The 19,047-nt window shown below is 45.3% G+C and overlaps 1 protein-coding gene across 5 annotated transcripts in view; it reads left to right on the top strand.

The window, feature by feature from the left end:
- The first annotated feature begins 9,761 nt into the window (after window positions 1–9,761).
- Window positions 9,762–19,047, top strand: part of CADM1 (cell adhesion molecule 1) — a 529,619-nt gene continuing 520,333 nt past the window's right edge. For 4 of the 5 annotated variants that reach the window (XM_082273840.1, XM_082273838.1, XM_082273837.1 and 1 more), the window contains exon 1: window positions 9,762–9,891. In XM_082273840.1, the coding sequence (XP_082129966.1) occupies window positions 9,816–9,891 (76 nt within the window). In that variant the 5' untranslated portion in view covers window positions 9,762–9,815. The remainder of the gene's footprint in view (window positions 9,892–19,047) is intronic. The other variant, XM_082273839.1, reaches the window with a different exon arrangement.

Genomic DNA, 19,047 nt, shown 5'->3' with positions numbered 1-19,047 from the left:
CCCCGGGTGCCACTCCTGTCAGCTAAGAATAGGAAACTGAGGCTACAATTTGCAGAGGCTCACCCAAATTGGACAATAGAAGATTAGAAAAATGTTGCCTGGTCTGAGGAGTCTCGATTCCAGCTTCGACATTCTGATGCTAGGGTCAGGCTCTAGTGTAAACAACATTAAAGCATGGAGCCATCTTGCCTTGTATAAACGGTTCAGGCTGGTGGAGGTGGTGTAATGGTGTGGGGGATATTTTTTTTGGCACACTTTGGGCCCCTTAGTATCAACTGAGCATCGTTTAAACACTATGGCCTACCTGAGTATTAGTGATGAGCCGAACACCCCCCTGTTCGGTTTGCACAGAACATCTGGAACAGGGAAAATATTCTTGCGAACATGCAAACTCCAAGTCTATGGGACGCAAACATGAAAAATCAAAAGTCCTAATTTTAAAGGCTTAAATGCAAGTTATTGGCCCAAAAAGTGCATGGGGACCTGGGTACTGCCCTGGGGGGGGGGGGACATGAATCAATGCAAACATTTTTTTTTTAAAACAATTGTTTTTACAGGAGCAGTGATTTTAATAATGCTTAAAGTGAAACAAAATTGTAATGTATTGTCGGCTCCCGGCAACACAGATAAAAAATAAATAAACGGTGTGGGGCCCCCCCGAAAATCCATACCAGGCCCCTCGGGTCTGGTATGGGTTTTAAGGGGAACCCCGCACCAAAATGAAAAACAAAAATGGCATGGGGTTCCCCCTAAAATCCATACCAGACGCTTATCCGAGCATACAGCCTGGCTGGCCAGGATGGGGGGCAAGCGAGTGCCCCCGCCCTCCTGAAACATACCAGGTCACATGCCCTCAACAAGGGGGGGTGGGTGCTTTGGGTGCCCCCCCACCCCAAGGCACCTTGCCCCCATGTTGATGGGGACAGGGGTCTTTCCCCCACAACCCTGGGCTGTGGGAGTCTGCGGGGGGAGGCTTATCGGAATCTGGAAACCTCCTTTAACAAGGGGACCCCCAGACCCCGCCCCCCCTATGTGAATGGATATCGGGTACCCCTACCCAGTCACCAAAAAAGTATACAAAAAAAAAAGTCAAAAAGACAGTTTCGGGAAAAGTATTTTATTAAAAAATAAAAAAAATAGTGTCCCCCGATGATCAGTCGCCCGTCCGCCCGAGAAATAATAATTAAAAAAAAAAAAGATCCGGCTTCTACGGACGCTTTGCGCGTAATGAGCGGTTTTGATTCTGACAGCTCTTTTATAGTGACCTGATGTCACAAGCCGCCCCACAATGCACTGCTCAGTTGCAGTGAATAAATTACTGACATCATGTAATTTATTCACTGCACCTGAGCAGTGTATTGTGGGGAGGCTTGTGACATCAGGTCACTATAAAAGAGCTGTCAAAATCAAAGCAGCTCATTCCGCGGGAAGTGTCCGCAGAAGCAGGAGCTTCTTTTTTTTTTTCTGTTTTTCGGGCGGACGGGCGACTGATCATCGGGGGACACTATTTTTTTGATAAAAGACTTTTCCAAAACTGGCTTTTGTCTTTTTTGGTGAATGGGTAGGGGTACAATGTACCCGATATCTATTCACATGGGGGGGCGGGATCTGGGGATCCCCTTGGTAAAGGGGGCTTCCAGATTCTGATAAGCCTCCCCCTTCAGACCCCCACAACCACAGCCCACGGTTGTCGGGAAGAGACCCCTGTCCCCATCAACATGGGGGCAAGGTGCTTTGGGGTGGGAGGGCATAGCCCCCCTGCCCCAAAGCACCCCCCATGTTGAGGGCATGTGGCCTGGTATGGTTCAGGAGGGGTGGCTTGCTTGCCCCCACCCCCATCCTGGCCAGCCAGGCTGTGTGCTCAGATAAGGGTCTGGTATGGATTTTAGGGAGAACCCCACACTTTTTTTTTATTTTGGTGCAGGGTTCCCCTTAAAATGCATACCAGACCCGAGGGGCCTGGTATGGACTGTGGGGGGACCCAACGCCATTTTTTTCAGCAATACTGACAAACTGAAGTGCCTATATATATATATATATATATATAAATAAATAACTTTGTGGTATACACTGCACTATCTGATCTCAACAAACTGTAAAAAGAAAGAATCTCTCTCCCTGATAGCAATGTATTATTAATTATAAAATTCCACTTCTAAATCACCCGCTGGCCAAGGGAATCAAACCCACAACCATCATAATTGCAGGCCTGGTATTCTACCAGCTGTGCCACCGTCAAGTGCGCTTGGGTTGAACACACTTTCCCTGCCTAACTAACTCCTCTCACCCTACACACAGTGAATGAGATAAAAGTTAGGGAGAGTGTGTTTAGCTTAAGCAGGATTAATGGTGGCGTAGGTGGTAGAATACCAGGCTTGCAATGAGAGAGCTGTGAACTGATTCCCCCTGCCAGCCATTATTGGAATTCAGAAAAGGAGTCCAAGATAATATGGTAACTCCAAGTTCTTGCGAAGAAGCCCATTTGTTTGTCATTAGACAAACGAGAGAAAACAGCCAATGTTCGAGTTGAATTTGAAGCTCATGCCTACTGAGTATTGTTGCTGACCATGTTCATCCCTTTAGGACTTCAGTGTACCCATCTTCTGATGGCTACCTGCAGCAGAATAATGCACCATGTCACAAAGCTCAAATCATCTCACTACTGGTTTCTTGAACATGACAATGAGTTTACTGTACTGTTTTACTGTACGTACTGTAAGGTTAAACCATTTTTCTTCTAGTTTTAGTGAGTGGCCCCGTGTTTTATTAAATTCCATTTCTCTGAAAAGTTTGTTCCCTATGCTAGGGTCACCAGTTTTGTATTTGTACATTGAGATCATATCCCCTCTCAAGCATTTCTACTCCAGAAAGAATAAGTTCAATGCTTGTAATCTTTCCTCATAGCTGATGACCTCCATTCCCCTAAATATCTTTGTGGCCCTTCACTGAACTCTCTAGTTCCAGCACATCCTTTCTGAGGACCGGTGCCTAGAACTGGACAGCATACTCAAGATGTGGCTGGACCAGAGTCTTGTAAAGTGGGAGAATGATTTAATCTCTGGAGTGGATCCTCTTTTTTTATACATGCCAGTATTCTGTTGGCTTTGCTTATAGCAGCTTGGCATTACATGCCATTGTCAAGCCTGTTGTCTACTAGGACCCCTAGGTCCTTTTCTATCTTAGATTTACCCAGAGGTTCACCCCCTAGTGAGTAACTTGCGTTCGCATTTCTGATACCCAAATGCATTTCTTTACATTTATCAATATTAAACCTCACCTGCCATGTAGTTGCCCACCCCATTATTTTGTTTAGGTCTGCTTGTAAGGTTGTAAGGTGTCCTGACGAAGCGTGCGTCACGCACGCGAAACGCGTTGACGTCACACGCCGGCAACACACTACCCGGAAGAGCCACCGCTGCGTTCCAGCCTCCGTCTAGAGCGTTGTTCGCCTGCAATTTTGAGAACACGCCATCCCCTCATGGCATGTCGGAGTGGAACATTTAATGTCTGGGCCGTTACTTCAAAATTACCCCAAGGAATTATGCAGATGTCCCTTCATTCAAGACTTCCAGTGCATGGTGAGCATAAGCATTTACAATAAATGGGATAGAGAAAAGGCCGTGACCACCGAGCTGACCCAGCCATACAGTGGATATATGCCAATTAATTCATGGCCGTCACCTGGCCAATGGCACAATTGACCAGTATGGGATACAGCCTATGTTTGGTGTGAGCCCGCGCAGTCTTCCCCATATACTGCGTCTCTCCCTTGCTCCAGCACCCCTACTCACCATTACAGCAAGAGACTCTCTGCCATAGGGGTTCTAAGTTGGCCCGATCATGCAAACCAAACGTTCATTGAGGATTTGAACTTCATCTTTTTCAAGATTCTAGCCATCATCCATGTCAAGGACTGGCTTTATTCACAGTTTATACCAATCGGTGTGCAGACATTCCTCTAGATGCCTCCCTCTTTTTATGGTGGAATCGTGTTGATAATTTAAAGCCTATATGCTTCTCAACCACAGTAGAAGTGTATGGGTTTAGATCTGTATTGCATGGCAACAGTTCACAGTATATTTTGAATTTCAGGGTTGACAAAATTAGAGTTTTAAGTCTGAAGTTCTCAACCTTTTGAACCATTGGTGCAGCTATATTGGTTATATATTATACCAGGTATTTTACATCATTGTGGCATGCCGACCAGCAAACCGATGAGATAGCAGCATTCAAACATTCCCGGCTGGAATGTATGCAGCTTACTCCGGTCATTGCTGGTCTGATCTTCCAGTGTATGTGTAAGGCCGGCCTTGTATGTGTGATTTCTCTTTTTGGTTTTATGTCTTGTGTGTGGTCAGTTTATTTTCTGTATCCTCTCATGTTTTGTATACTGTTCCCCTACGATGGGGTTAATTTTTAGACGGTGTGTCACTTTTGATCCTTAATAAAGCATTTTTTGATTATTCATACTAAGTTGGTCTGAGCATCCCTTTATGCAGCCGTTCTTTAGAGGCTTTTCTTTGGCCCCTTCCATGTTTTTATTTCCCTGCTTGTAAGGTTACCACATCCTGTATAGATATTAGCCTGCTTAGCTTAGCATCATCCGCAAATACCGAGATTGGGCTAGTTATCCCATTCTCTAGGTCGTTTATGAATAAATTAAACAGGATTGGTCCCAGGACAGATCATTGGGGGACCCCACTTTCCACACCTGACCAATCTGAGTACTCCTCATTCATCAGCACCCTCCGGACTCACTCCTGGAGCCAGCTTTCAATCCTGGTACTCACCCTATGGTCCATACCTACGTACCTTAGTTTTGTACAGTAAGCGCTTGTGGGGAACTGTATCAAATACCTTTGCAAAGTCCTGATACACCACATCCACAGTCCTTACTTTATCTGGATAGCAACTCACTTCTTCGTAGAAGGTTAATAGATTGGTCTGGCAAGAACGATTCTTCATGAATCTATGCTGATTACTACTTAATACCGTTTTCACAACTAAAGTCTTGTATATAGTCCCTTATCATCCCCTCCAGTATCTTGCAGACTACTGATATTAGGCTAACCGGCCTAAAGTTTCCCAGAATATATCTCGGCCCCCTTTTAAATATCGGTACCACATTGGCTTTTTCCAATCAGCTGGCACCATTCCAGTCACTAGACAATACATAAAAATTAGGAACAATGGTCTGGCCATCACCCGAGTTCTTTAAGGACCCTCAGGTTCCAGAGATTTGTTTATGTTACGTTTTTCACATCTAGTTCGGAGTCTTCTGTTAACTATGAGGGTGCTTTCTGCGATGTATTATACATTTTAACATTACCAGCTGGGATAGTGTATGCTTTTGTAAAGACTGAGAATTTATTTAGCACCTTCGTCTTCTCTCTGTCCTTTGTAGCCAGATTCCCTTTGTTGTCTTTTATGGGGTCAGTGTGTTCTGGCCTCACTTTCTTACTATTTATATACTTAAAGAATTTCTTGGGTTTTTTTTTAACTCTCTTCCGATATGCACCTTTCGTGTTCTATTTTAGCCACCTTGATTATGCCCTTGCATTTCTTATTGCCCTGTTTGTAATGTTGCCAATGACCCCTCAGCCTTGTATATTTTGAAGGCCTTTTCTTTAGTTTTAATATGAATCTTTATGCTGGAGTTTAGTCACCCAAGGTTAATTTTAGTTCTTTTAAATTTATTTCCCGTTGGAATGCACTGGTCAATACCTTTATTTAGTATGTTCTTGAAGCACACCCATTTTTCCTCCATGTTCTTTGATCCCAGGGTTCCATTTCATTTTATTTTTTCTCATTTTCTCTCTTCCGAAATCCCCACACTCATTCTCGGTGACTTCAGCATCCCTATTAATACTAACACTCCTGCCACTTGCAAACTTCTCAGTCTAACCTCCTCCTTTGACCTGAAGCAATGGATACATGCTTCTACTCACTCTGAAGGCAATATCCTTAAACTTGTTTTCTCCCACCTATGCATCCCGCATAACCTTTCAAACAATCCTTTTCCTCTCTCTGATCACTTCCGTATTAGTTGCACTCTCTCCCTCTCATCTACCTCTAGCTACCTTAGTTACCCACAGAAACCTATGCCATCTCAACCCTTCTCTACTTTGCTACCGACCACCTCTATGACAAAAATCGCACCCCCGTCCTGCACCAACCTAGCCACTTCTGTCTACAACGCTTCACTCTTAGCCTCCCTGGACACACTGGCCCCCCTCACTACACACCGAATGAAACCCCGACCCTTTCAACCATGGCAAACAGATAACACTAGAAGTCTGAAAAAGCATAGCCGTGCTCTTGAGCACCTATGGCGTAAGACTAGGTCTCAGAAAAATTTCAACCAATATAAATCTGCCCTCCATGAATAAAATTCCAGTCTCCACACTGCCAAGCAGACCTACTTTATCACTCTCATTAACAGCTTGTCATCCCGCCCCCGGCAAATCTTCGCTACCTTTAATTCTCTACTCCGCCCTCCACTACCTCCTCCCACTGACTCACTCACTGCCAAGGAGATTGCCAATCACTTCAAACAAAAGATTGATACAATTCGTAAGGAGATCATTGCTGTTCAGATACCTTCCATGCTTTACGCTTCATTCCAACAGGTGCAATCACTACTTCCCTCATTCAACCTCACCACTATAGATGAAGTTGCTAAACTACTTGCTAACGTCCACTTAACCACCTGCCCTCTGGATCCTGTTCCCTAGCAAATGCTATGTGCACCCTCTGGCCCTACTCTACACTCTCTAACCCACATCTTCAATCTCTCCCTCTCTTCTGGCATCTTCCCCAACTCTCTAAAACATGCACTAGTCAGCCCCATACTTAAAAAGCCCTCACTGGACCCAACCGATCTTAACCTACGCCCTATTTCTTGCTCCCCTTTTTATCCAAACTCCTTGAACGTCTGGTCTACAACCGACTGTGTGATCACCTTGCCGAAAATAGCCTCCTTGATCCCCTTCAGTCTGGATTTCGGCCTCAACACTTCACTGAAACTGCTCTCTTAAAACTGACAAACGATCTACTAAAGGCCAAAACCAACGGACACTATTCTGTACTCCTACTCCTGGAACTTTCTGCTGCCTTTGATACGGTTGACCATCCCCTCCTCCTCAAAAAACTCCATGCCTTTGGTCTCCGTGACTGTACTCTTCCTACTTATCCAACCTCACCTTTAGCGTTACTTACAATTCTACTTCCTCCTATCCTCTTCCATTCTCTGTTGGGGTCCCCCAAGCCTCTGTTCTTGGACCCCTCCTTTTTTCAATCTACACCTCCTCTCTGGGTCAGCTGATGATACCCAAATCTATTTATCCACCCTTCTCCCTCAGTCTTTAGACGAATCACTAATTTACTATCAGATAGATCGGTCTGGATGTCTCACCACTTCCTCAAACTCAATCCATCCAAAACCGAGCTTGTTATTATTACAATGACACTTCCCATCCTTGCTGACATTCCAAGCTGCGATAGGAGGTCTGCCTCCCCCTCTGGTTTGGGGGCCTATAGCATTCACCTAATATCTTCCCAATAGGGTATTCCTTTTGAAGTTCTACCTCCTCCTTAGCTCCTTTCGTGATGTCGTCCCGTTACCTACACATTGTTCTTGATATACAAGCATACCCCTCCCCATTTCTTACCCTCTCTATCTCTACGATATAGGTAATACCCCATGAATGGTCACCAGCCAACCATGAGAGCTGTCAAACCAAGTCTGAAATTCCCATAAAATCAAAATCCTCCTAATACATTAACAGCTCCAGTTCTCCCATCTTGTTGGCCAGTCTTCTTTTGTTTGCATACACTCTCTCCCTGCTTCTATACACTCTCTCCTCTCTCCCTGCTCCCATACATCCCCCTCCATACACTCTCTCCCCTACACATCCCCCTCCATACACTCTCTCCCTGCTTCCATACATCCCCCCTCCATATCTCTCCCTGCTTCCATACACTTTCTCATCTCTCCCTGCTCTCATACATCCACCCCCCCCCCCCCCCATACACTCCTCTCTCCCTGATCCCAGCTGTCAAACCAAGTCTGAAATTCCCATAAAATCCAAATCCTCCTAATACATTGTTGCCCAGTCTTCTAGTGTTTGCATACACTCTCTCCCTGCTTCAATACATCTCCCCTCCATACACTCCTCTCTCCCTGCTCCCATACATCTCCCCTCCATACACTCTCTCCCTGCTTCCATACATCTTGCCTCCATACACTCTCTCCCTGCTCTGATAGACTCTCTCCCATACATCCCCCTCCATACACTCTCTCCCATACATCTCCCCTCAATACACTCTCTCCCTGCTCCCATACATCTCCCCTCCATACACTCTCTCCCTGCTCCCATACATTCTCTCCTCTCTCCCATACACTCTCCCTGCTCTCATACATCCCCCTCCATACACTCTCTCCCTGCTCTCATACATCCCCCTCCATACACTCTCTCCCTGCTCATACATCTCCCTCCATACACTCTCTCCCTGCTCATACATCCCCCTCCATACACTCTCTCCCTGCTCATACATCCCCCTCCATACACTCTCTCCCTGCTCATACATCTCCCTCCATACACACTCTCCCTGCTCATACATCCCCCTCCATACACACTCTCCCTGCTCATACATCCCCCTCCATACACTATCTCCCTGCTCATACATCCCTCTCCATACACTCTCTCCCTGCTCATACATCCCCCTCCATACACTCTCTCCCTGCTCCCATACATCTCCCCCTCTCTCCCTGTTCACATACATCCCCCCCCTCCATACACTCTCTCCTCTACATCCCCCCCTCCATACACTCTCTCCTCTACATCCCCCCCTCCATACACTCTCTCCTCTACATCCCCCCCTCCATACACTCTCTCCTCTACATCCCCCCCTCCATACACTCTCTCCTCTACATCCCCCCCTCCATACACTCTCTCCTCTACACCCCCCCCCTCCATACACTCTCTCCTCTACACCCCCCCCCCCTCCATACACTCTCTCCTCTACACCCCCCCCCCCTCCATACACTCTCTCCCCCCTCCATACACTCTCTCCTCTTTCCAATACATCTCCCCTCCATACTCCTCTCTCCCATACATCCCCCTCAATACACTCCTCTCCCATACATCCCCCTCCATAGTCTCTCCTCTCTCCCATACATCCCCCTCCATACACTCCTCTCTCCCTGCTCCTATACATCTCCCCTCCATACTCCTCTCTCCCATACATCCCCTCCATACAGTCTCTCCTCTCTCCTATACATCCCCCTCCATACACTCTCTCCCTGCTCCCATACATCTCCCTCCATACACTCCTCTCTCCCATACATCTCCCTCCATACACTCCTCACTCCCTGCTCCAATACATCTCCCCTCCATACACTCCTCGCTCCCTGCTCCAATACATCTCCCCTCCATACTCCTCTCTCCCATACATCCCCCTCCATAGAGTCTCTCCTCTCTCCCATACACCCCCCCTCCATACACTCCTCTCTCCCTGCTCCCATACATCTCCCCTCCATACAGTCTCTCCTCTCTCCCTGCTCCCATACACCCCCCTCCATACACTCCTCTCTCCTCTCTCCCGCCTCTCCGGATTGTTACTTTGTATCCCACACGTGGTCGCAGAAGTTCATAGAGCGCCGTGACGTCACGCAGCCTTCCTCCTATGACGGGAGCTGGGCGGGAGGAAGGCGTGTTTTCCTCTGTGGCCCGGCCTCCTACTGAATGTATTAGCATATGATTAGCATGTGATTATCGCCGAGCAGAGGCTGCAGAGTGAAGCAGGTGCCGAACATGGCGAGTCAGCCCGGAGCCGCTCTCCGCCTCTTTCTCCTGATCAGCGGGCTCCGAGCCGGATTACTCCAGCAAGGTACCGGGGACCGGGGAGGAGACATTCTTCCAGGCAGGCTGAGGCAGTGCTGGGGAGGAAGGAGAGCACAGAGCCGGGAATAAAGCGCAGGCAGCAGGGGGTGGAGGAGAGAGGAATGCGGGAAAGGGAAAGTCACAGCCTGGAGGAGAGGAGAGGAGAGGGGGAGCAGCCTGGAGGAGAGGAGGAAGGAGAAGGCTGATGGAGAGACTTCTATACACAGCAATGGGAGAAGAGAGGAGGAAATCAGTGGAGCTGGGACTGTCACATCCATTGGTGGGAGATGACATTAGCAGGAGCTGGGACTGTCACATCAGTGGGAGATGAGGGGTGCAAGCATACTAGATGAGGGGTACATGGATAGGAGATGAGGGGTACATGGATAGGAGATGAGGGGTACATGGATGTGGGATGAGGGGTGCAAGCATAGGAGATGAGGGGTACATGGATGGGGGATGAGGGGTGCAAGCATAGGAGATGAGGGGTACATGGATGGGGGTGCAAGCATAGGAGATGAGGGGTACATGGATAGGAGATGAGGGGTACATGGATGTGGGATGAGGGGTACATGGATGGGGGATGAGGGGTGCAAGCATAGGAGATGAGGGGTACATGGATGGGGGATGAGGGGTGCAAGCATAGGAGATGAGGGGTACATGGATGGGGGATGAGGGGTGCAAGCATACTAGATGAGGGGTGCAAACATACTAGATGAGGGGTGCAAGCATATTAGATGAGGGGTACATGGATGAGGGTGCAAGCATAGGAGATGAAGGGTGCAAGTATATTAGATGAGGGGTACATGGATGGGGGATGAGGGGTGCAAGCATAGGAGATGAAGGGTGCAAGCATAGGAGATGAGGTTTACATGGATGGGAGATGAGGGTTGTAAGCATGGAGATGAGGGGTGTAAGCATAGGAGTTGAGGTTTACATGGATGGGAGATGAGGGGTGTAAGCATGGAGATGAGGTTTACATGGATGGGAGATGAGGGGTGTAAGCATGGAGATGAGGGGTGTAAGCATGGAGATGAGGGGTGTAAGCATAGGAGTTGAGGTTTACATGGATGGGAGATGAGGGGTGTAAGCATGGAGATGAGGTTTACATGGATGGGAGATGAGGGTTGTAAGCATGGAGATGAGGGGTGTAAGCATAGGAGTTGAGGTTTACATGGATGGGAGATGAGGGGTGTAAGCATGGAGATGAGGTTTACATGGATGGGAGATGAGGGGTGTAAGCATGGAGATGAGGGGTGTAAGCATAGGAGTTGAGGTTTACATGGATGGGAGATGAGGGGTGTAAGCATAGGAGAGGAGATGTACAGGGATGGGGGACAGAGTGCAATCAGTGCAGGCAGATCAGTGGTTGTGATGGGGAGGGGACATGAGATTGGGGTACAGGAGGGTTCTAGAGCATGGAGGGGAACATTGGGCTGGGATGTAGGAGATGTTGAAGGGAATGATTGAAGTATCTCAGGGAAGGGATGGGGATGAAGCCAGAACTGGTACACTTTAGGAATGAGGGCACCAAAAGGTTAGTCTTTGGGACAGCTGGGATTATACAGATGATTGTGGGGGAGGAGGAGCACAAGAAATGCGGGGAAGAGGGGTGCAGACAGTATGGGGTGCAGGAGTTGTACTGTGAATGGCAGGGTGCAGAAAGTGTATTGAGCAGGAACTGTGGGGTGCGGGAGGTGTACTGTGCAAGGAAAAATGGGGTGCGGGAGGTCTACTGTGCAGAGAGAAATGGGTGGTAAGAGGGGTACTATACAGGGAAAAGTGGGGTGTGGGTGGTGTACTGTGCAGGGAACATGGGGTGCGGCTAGTGTACTGTGCAGGGAAGATGGGGTGCGGGTAGTGTACTGTGCAGGAAAAAGTGGGGTGTGGGTAGTGTACTGTGCAGGGAACATGGGGTGCAGGGCAAAGTGGGGTGTGGGTAGTGTACTGTGCAGGAAAAAGTGGGGTGAGGGTAGTGTACTGTGCAGGGAACATGGGGTGCAGGGCAAAGTGGGGTGTGTGTAGTGTACTGTGCAGGGAAGATGGGGTGTGGGTAGTGTACTGTGCAGGGACTAGGGGAAAGACTGGTACTGCGTAGGAAACATGGGTACTGCATTGCAAAGGATTAGAGATTTTGCACAGAAAGGAGTTAATGGAATAGGGTTCAATAACCAGGGGCTGATGCACTTACTTTAGAAATGGGGCTCTAGCGGTAGGAGCCTATGACGTTCTTTATATGACATGCTATGTAATATGTAGAATTGGAAAGGGGGAAATGAATGGGACGAGTATTGTGGAAAAGCAAAGTTAAAGCTAGATGTAGATAAAGTGTCACCTGTGAATGAGGATGTGTTCGGGATCAGAGGGAGTCTTTGGAATTTCGGGAACCCCTGTCAATGTGATGTGCTACCATGTTATTGGGCTGAAATAGGGGCAGAGAAATAAAGCTGGTGGGGTAAAAGGAGAGGGAAAGAAGTGCAGATTGAGAGGTAAAAGGAGTGAGGACGATGGAGGGGGGAGGATAGCCAGAGAGGAGAGAGATTTCACATGAAAGAGAGATGGAAGGATCAGGGAGATGAGAGCCAGAAGATGAAAGGAGAAGAACAAAAGGGAATGGGGGAGAGGGAAGGGAGGGTAAGCGGGAACAGGAGGGAGAGAGATGGGTAAACAGAAGGGTATGAGTGAAGAGGAGGAAGATGAAGGATGGCAGAAGAAGAGAAAACTGAGACGCGCATAATGATTAACCCTGTCTTTCAAAGAGCCACTTGTTGCATCTCGGTGTTGATGTGGGGTTTTATGTGTTGGCCGGTCCATTGCATTTTATGTCAATATTCCAAGCTCCTGAATCAGATCTTGGTTGTACAGATCTGGGTTGTACATGGTCCACAAACACACATGGGTGGTACCCATGTGTCAGATGTAACCGTCCCTGAGAGATGGACTTGTGTGGTTAGGAGTATAATCTGTGCAGCCCTACACCTGGATTAGATGTGTAGAATGGATATGTGAACACATCGTGGCACCCAGATCCCGTTTTCTTTTTCCCCCAAGTACAGTATGTTGATGGTGTGATGAATAAATAAGTGCGTAGTACATGTAGAACGTAGCTCTGAGCTCAGACACTGCATAGGCTGGTTTGGTTTGGAAGTGCACACCAATTAGCTGCTGTGATATCTCTGAAATCGAGCATTCTATATATTTTATTCTTTTTATTGATATGAATGGGCTCGGAGCACCCATGCACTTTATTTAGGGTCTAGTTGAGAGCATAGAACTATGAATCTTTTGTGCCGTCTTTCGGTTACTATGGGTCTTCTAGCATCAGCCATGGCTAGTTTGTATCAGGGAACCTTTATTGAATGATTTCAAACTGTTGCATAGACCACCCCCCTTCCCTGGGGGCATGGGGAGGACTGGATCCAGCTTTTTCTGCTGGGGGGAGGGCGATGCATAGGAGCTTTAAATCCCAGTATTGTTCATTTGGAATCCTTTAATTCCAGGACGAGGGGATGTTTAGTTAGTGTTTAGAAAGCTGCTCTCCCTTTCATTACATTTTCTTTTCCTGGTGTCTGATTCCTCCAGTGTTGATCTTGATGTTAGCGCAGTAATTGTGCGAATTTCATGTTTTTTTTTCTAAAATCTGCATGGTATGAAATAAAGAGGAGCCTTTTTTATGTTTTGCCGGTTGCAGTGATTCCATGATTCCAAGCAAAAAAAATAGTCTTTCAGTCCAGGCTGGCCTCCAATCTCACTGGAGGTTTGTCTCTGCTACTATGAAGCCTTATCTGGGTTATTCATGTTCTTCTCGATTCAAGCTGCAACTGTTCTGGCACCGTTCTGAATCAAGAGGGCAGTGTTTGCATTTGGAGAACAAAAACAGAAAAAATACTTCTCTCCGGCTCCCTGTCCATCACAGTGATGCTCGCTCTGCAAAGCCAGTTCTCACCCTTTAGCCATGACTGTAAAATGCTCCTTCCCGTCTTACTGTACCTTCCATGCTATTCACTCATCATGCCCCCTCTATCCGTCTAATCCCATAGTAAATAATGTATCTGATCTGATTGTCAGGTCAGGCTAGGTATCCCTAAAATGTCCCTTATGCCTCGTACACACGCAACGATTGTTGGCTGTGAATTTTCGGCCAACGTCCGATCAGCCGATTTTCGGCTTGTTAGTATGATGCTTTCGACAACCGACTACGGCTTTTCGGCCAAACAAAATCTGGTGTGCAGGCTATAAAATTTTTGTTGGCCGTCAACACAACGGCCGATTTTCCGTCAGTACAGATTTCGGCGGACAAAAATCTGATGAGCAAGACTGGGCATGCTCAGAGAAGAAAAAACACACGGAAAGTAAACCAGCACATGACATCACTTCTGAAGTTGGTTGTTGTTGGCCGACAAAATTTGTGTGCAGTCTAGAGCACATTTCAACCAACACAACAACACTGGACAAAAGACGGCCGATCGGTCGGCCGATAATCGTTGGGTGTGTACGAGGCACTATTTAAAGCATAGACTCTCAGTCTTCTAAGTGCCTTCTAATGAGTTCACAGCTGATGGAATTAGAGCAGTGGTGATGGATAATGTTTGTTAAAATAAAATTGGCCTGATAATATTCTGTTCCTGACATCTATGCCTTTTTAAATTGTCGTGTACAACAATTAAAACATTCAGTAGGCTAACTTTGAATGCTTGGATGTAGGTTGGATTTCATTAAGTGCTTTGAAGGTCAACTAATTAGTACCATGAAGTACCCCCCCCCCCCCCATCTGTCCCTCCTAAAGAACTTTTCCTTTTGCCTTCTTGATGGCAACGAGGGTTTGTGCCTATTAGTATAGAATTTAGGAGCCAGATTGTCCAGTCCAGGAGCCAGCAGGGTTTTTTTTGTTTAGGACCAGGCTCCAGTGACAGCAAATAGGGCGCCAGCTGTAGTTTTTAAGTAACCTTGGCTATTAGTCTCCAGGGATTTGTCTAGCCCCGCTAACACTCGTGATTCTGCTTTTATATTTCAGCCTGCTTGATAGTCTTCCTTTATAATGAAGAATTGCATTATAATTACAAGCCACTAATCTCTGCAGTGATTCCACAAGAAAATGCACATCTCAATCGTACAGGGATGTCCTCATCTTGTGCGTCCCTCCTTTTTTTTTTCTGCATTGCTTATTTCAGTAGTGTCAATTCTTCTGTGCTTATTTAGATTCCTATGCGACCATATATCATGCCAGAAAACAGAAAAAAATGTCAGGCTTTGTTGTGTTTGCAGCACAAGATAGGTCTGTAGTTAACAGCAACAAGTGTGGAAATTGTAGTAGTGGAGTTGACAGTCAGTTCTGTATCGTAAAATGGCTTTCTTGTCTGACGCATTCATGTAATTGTGCTTTGAACTCCCTATCCACTTTTTACACAAAGTCATCATCTTCGCATTGGGCAGAGGGAGGGTGATGCTAATTTGTATAATTACACAGTATGTAGAGGGAACTAAAAAAGGACCATTGGGGTACATTAGGCATGAACTGTACACAGCAGCTGTCACTTATGGCTCATAAGCTTACTAAAGACAAAGCTACGGAAGATTTGGAGTGGAGACGTTCAAACTACAAACCTGTGTTGTAAAGCTCTGTGCTTTTTTTTTTTTTTTTTTTTGGCAATATTTGTAATAATTGCTTTTAGAGGTGTAGCGTAGCTATTTTTTAATGTCTTTTATGCTGAAATTAGCCACGATATTACATTAAAAAAGGGCTTCTGATGGCAGCAGCCATGTGAAGATTTTTCTTCGAGATCTTCCTGGTGATCATTTGTAGATCCTGTTTTATTTGGCATGTGCCTCCACTAAATGGTACATGTTGGCCGATCTTCTCATTGTGATTGGTGTGCCAACCTAATGCCTCGTACACACGCAATGATTATCGGCCGACTTTTGTCCAAAGTTGTGTTTTGTTGGTTGGAATGTGCCTAGACTGCACACGAATTTTCTCGGCCAATAAAAATCTACTTCAGAAGTGATGTCGTGCTGGTTTACTTTCCGTGTGTTTTTTCTTCTCTGAGCATGCCCAGTCTTGCTCATCAGATTTTTGTCTGCCGAAATCTGTACTGACTGATGGAAAATCGGCCGTTGTTATGATGGCCAACAAAAATTTTATAGCCTGCACACCAGATTTTATTCGGCCGAAAAGTCCGAGTCGGTTGTCGGAAGCATCATACTAATGGGCCATACACACTATACAATTTTCTGAAGACTTTTTCCTTTAGACTTACCAAAACCATATAATATGAGGTCAAACCTAAACACTTTCAATTTGTATGCAATTTGGCCGGCCCTTGCACTACATAGAAAAGGTAAATCTGAAGGCAATCTAACCACAAAAGTTGGATAGTGTGTATACAGCTTAACAAGCCGAAAATCTGCCGATCGGACATTGGCCGAAAATTCCCAGCCAATAATCGATGCGTGTGTACGAGGCATAACTCTTCTGTTTAACATAAGACTATTTCTCCTTTTGTCACCCCAGTGTTCTGTGCCACAGCAGCCTCCATTACAAAAAATGAACAGAATAATGTATACTTGGGTCCTTATTTATTAAAGCCAAGCAAAGAGAACAATCTCTCTGAAGAATATAACTTTTTTTTTTGAAGGTTTTTCAGTAGATGCCGAAGACCAGATCTGAAGGATGCAGCTAAAGTTGGACTTCTAGACCACTTGGCATGTTAGACCATTACTAATTTTCAGATACCACTGAGAAGATAATACTCTGTACAGCCACCTGTAGGATTCCGGCAGCATGGTGTCATTCTGCAAGACATATATATGAAAAGTTATCTAAAAGGATGTAGAATCAGGATTTAAGAATGTTTGACGAGCAGCTGGTGCAGACGCTAACAAAGAATGGGGTTCAAAATTTTGCCAACTTGAAGGAGTATTGTGTGATAGAGTAGAGGAGATCCATTTTTATTTTATCCAGGAGGGATTCCAAATCTATAGTAGGATAGGATAAAATCAAGTACTTTATTTACCTTGTGTGAGGATTGGTAGAAGTCTGTAGATTGGGTCAGATTTTTCCAAGCCATTTTTGATTAGTTGTATAATATAATGCAAAGCCCAATATATAGTGGTTACCCATCGCAGCGTGTAATCAGATTTTAGAGTTAATCAGTTTAAAGTAGTAAAAACAATGAAAGATCATTTTTGATTTAATGAGTGTTGCTTCACTGTGCATACTGATTTTTCTTTTTATTTGACAGCCAAATGTTGAGAACTAACTTAGGTGTAAAGTAACATGGAACCCATTGAGTGTCAAAAGATAAGGGAATGAAAAAAGTTACTTGGAAAGGAAATTCTTCAGAAGAAACAGTCAAATTGTTTGATATATGTTTTGTGGATCACTTAGAACTATAGTGCAGTTATCTTTTTATCCTTTTTTTTAAATTATTTTACACTTGTGTAATAACTCATTTGCTGTAATCAATTTACTCTGTTTAGCTGTATTTACAAAGTTTGCAACATATTAAAATGCTTGCAACAAACATTTTTCTAGACTTATTGGATTTTCAATAATACAGCAATATGCCAAAAGCAATCATCTACTCGTTAATACAGAGAATGAGTGTTACAGATTTGTAAAGCGCATTAGCAAATCACAATAGTGACACACAAAGACAAGCATATAGGAGAGGTAGGGATCCCTCTGGGAGAGTATGGAATGCAGTAAGTGTGGGCATGGTCCCACGTTGGCTCTGCTATGGTCTGCCCCTATCCACGTTTTCAACCTATTTTTTTTTAACATTGCGGAATGTAGTATTTATTTATGGTCCCTTTTTATAAAGTGGTAGACAGCAGAAAGCTGACAACTAATTGTGCCTAAATGGAGGCTTCGATGTCTGCTGCCAACTTAGTATGTTCTAAGCCATCACAGATTTAATTTTGGATCATTCTTCTGGATAAGTCCTGTCTTGTATACACTAGCATAAGGAGCTTGATCCTTAACTGATATTAAAACAGATGTGGGCCTGCCATAGCTTGAATTTTCGGATGCAGCCATTGTTCGGCAACCTCACTGTATTCAGGCAGCCTTGGATGCTCGTTTCAATAACCGGCAGTAGATATTCCACCATTCACCCTGTTTATCATTGATAGGAAAATCCAATTGAATTTCGATCCGGGGCCATCTGATATTTATTTTTTTTTATTTTTTGTCTTAGGTGTACTGTATGCCTGGCTACTTTGATTTGTCCAGTCCTTTGTTAAACATCATGAAGAGTTAAGCCTAGTACACACGCAACAAATTGACCGGTCGTCCGTCTTTTGTCCAGAATTGTGTTTTGTTGGTTGGAATGTGCCTAGACTGCACACGAATTTTCCCGCACAACAAAATTCTACTTCAGAACTGATGTCTTGTGTTGGTTTGCTTTCTTTGTGTTTTTTCTTCTCTGAGCATGCCCAGTCTTGCTCATAAGATTTTTTCCCTGTCGAAATCTGTACTGACTGCACGAAAATTGGCCGTGTTTTGACGGAGGACAAAAATTTTATAGCTTGCACACCAGATTTTTTTCGGCTGAAAAGTCGGAGTCGGTTGTCGGAAGCATCATACTAACAAGCCGAAAATCGGCAGATCGGTCGTCGGACGAAAATTCCCGGCCGAATTTCGAAACACGTGTGTACAAGGCTTAAAAGACTAAACCAAAAATGCTAGCTGGCCATACAGGGCTAATCCCTGTGTGAACTAATAACACAAAGGGGTTGATTTAGTAAAACTGAAGAGTGCAGCTGTGCATGGTAGCCAGTCAACTTCTAACTTCAGTGTCTTCAATTAAGCTTTAATTAAAAAACAAAATCTGGAACCTGATTGGTTTGTTTGCAGAGCTGCACCAGATTTTGCACTCTCCAGTTTAGTAAATCAACCCCAAAGTATCTGATGCATCAACCTGTGTTGGGCGGGAATTCACCAGATCCAACTAGTCAATGGTTGTAATCTTTCCCAAGTGTAGAAAATAGAACAGATCTGTTTATTTTCCTAGTAAAGTCAAAGCTGAACTCTGATGAACACATATGAACTCTGTTTTATCTGTTAAATTATTTAAAATGTCTTTAGCAATGTCAGACAGCTTTGCTAGGTGAATGAAGCTACTTTCTCTGTTAACATTAAGGCATATCTAAACCCAAACCT

Source organism: Pelophylax lessonae (assembly GCF_965119305.1).
Source record: "Pelophylax lessonae genome assembly, chromosome: 12".
NCBI classification, from domain to species: Eukaryota; Metazoa; Chordata; class Amphibia; order Anura; family Ranidae; genus Pelophylax; species Pelophylax lessonae.
The sequence above is the reverse complement of the archived record's forward strand: the minus strand, read 5'-3'. Positions and strand labels throughout refer to the sequence as shown.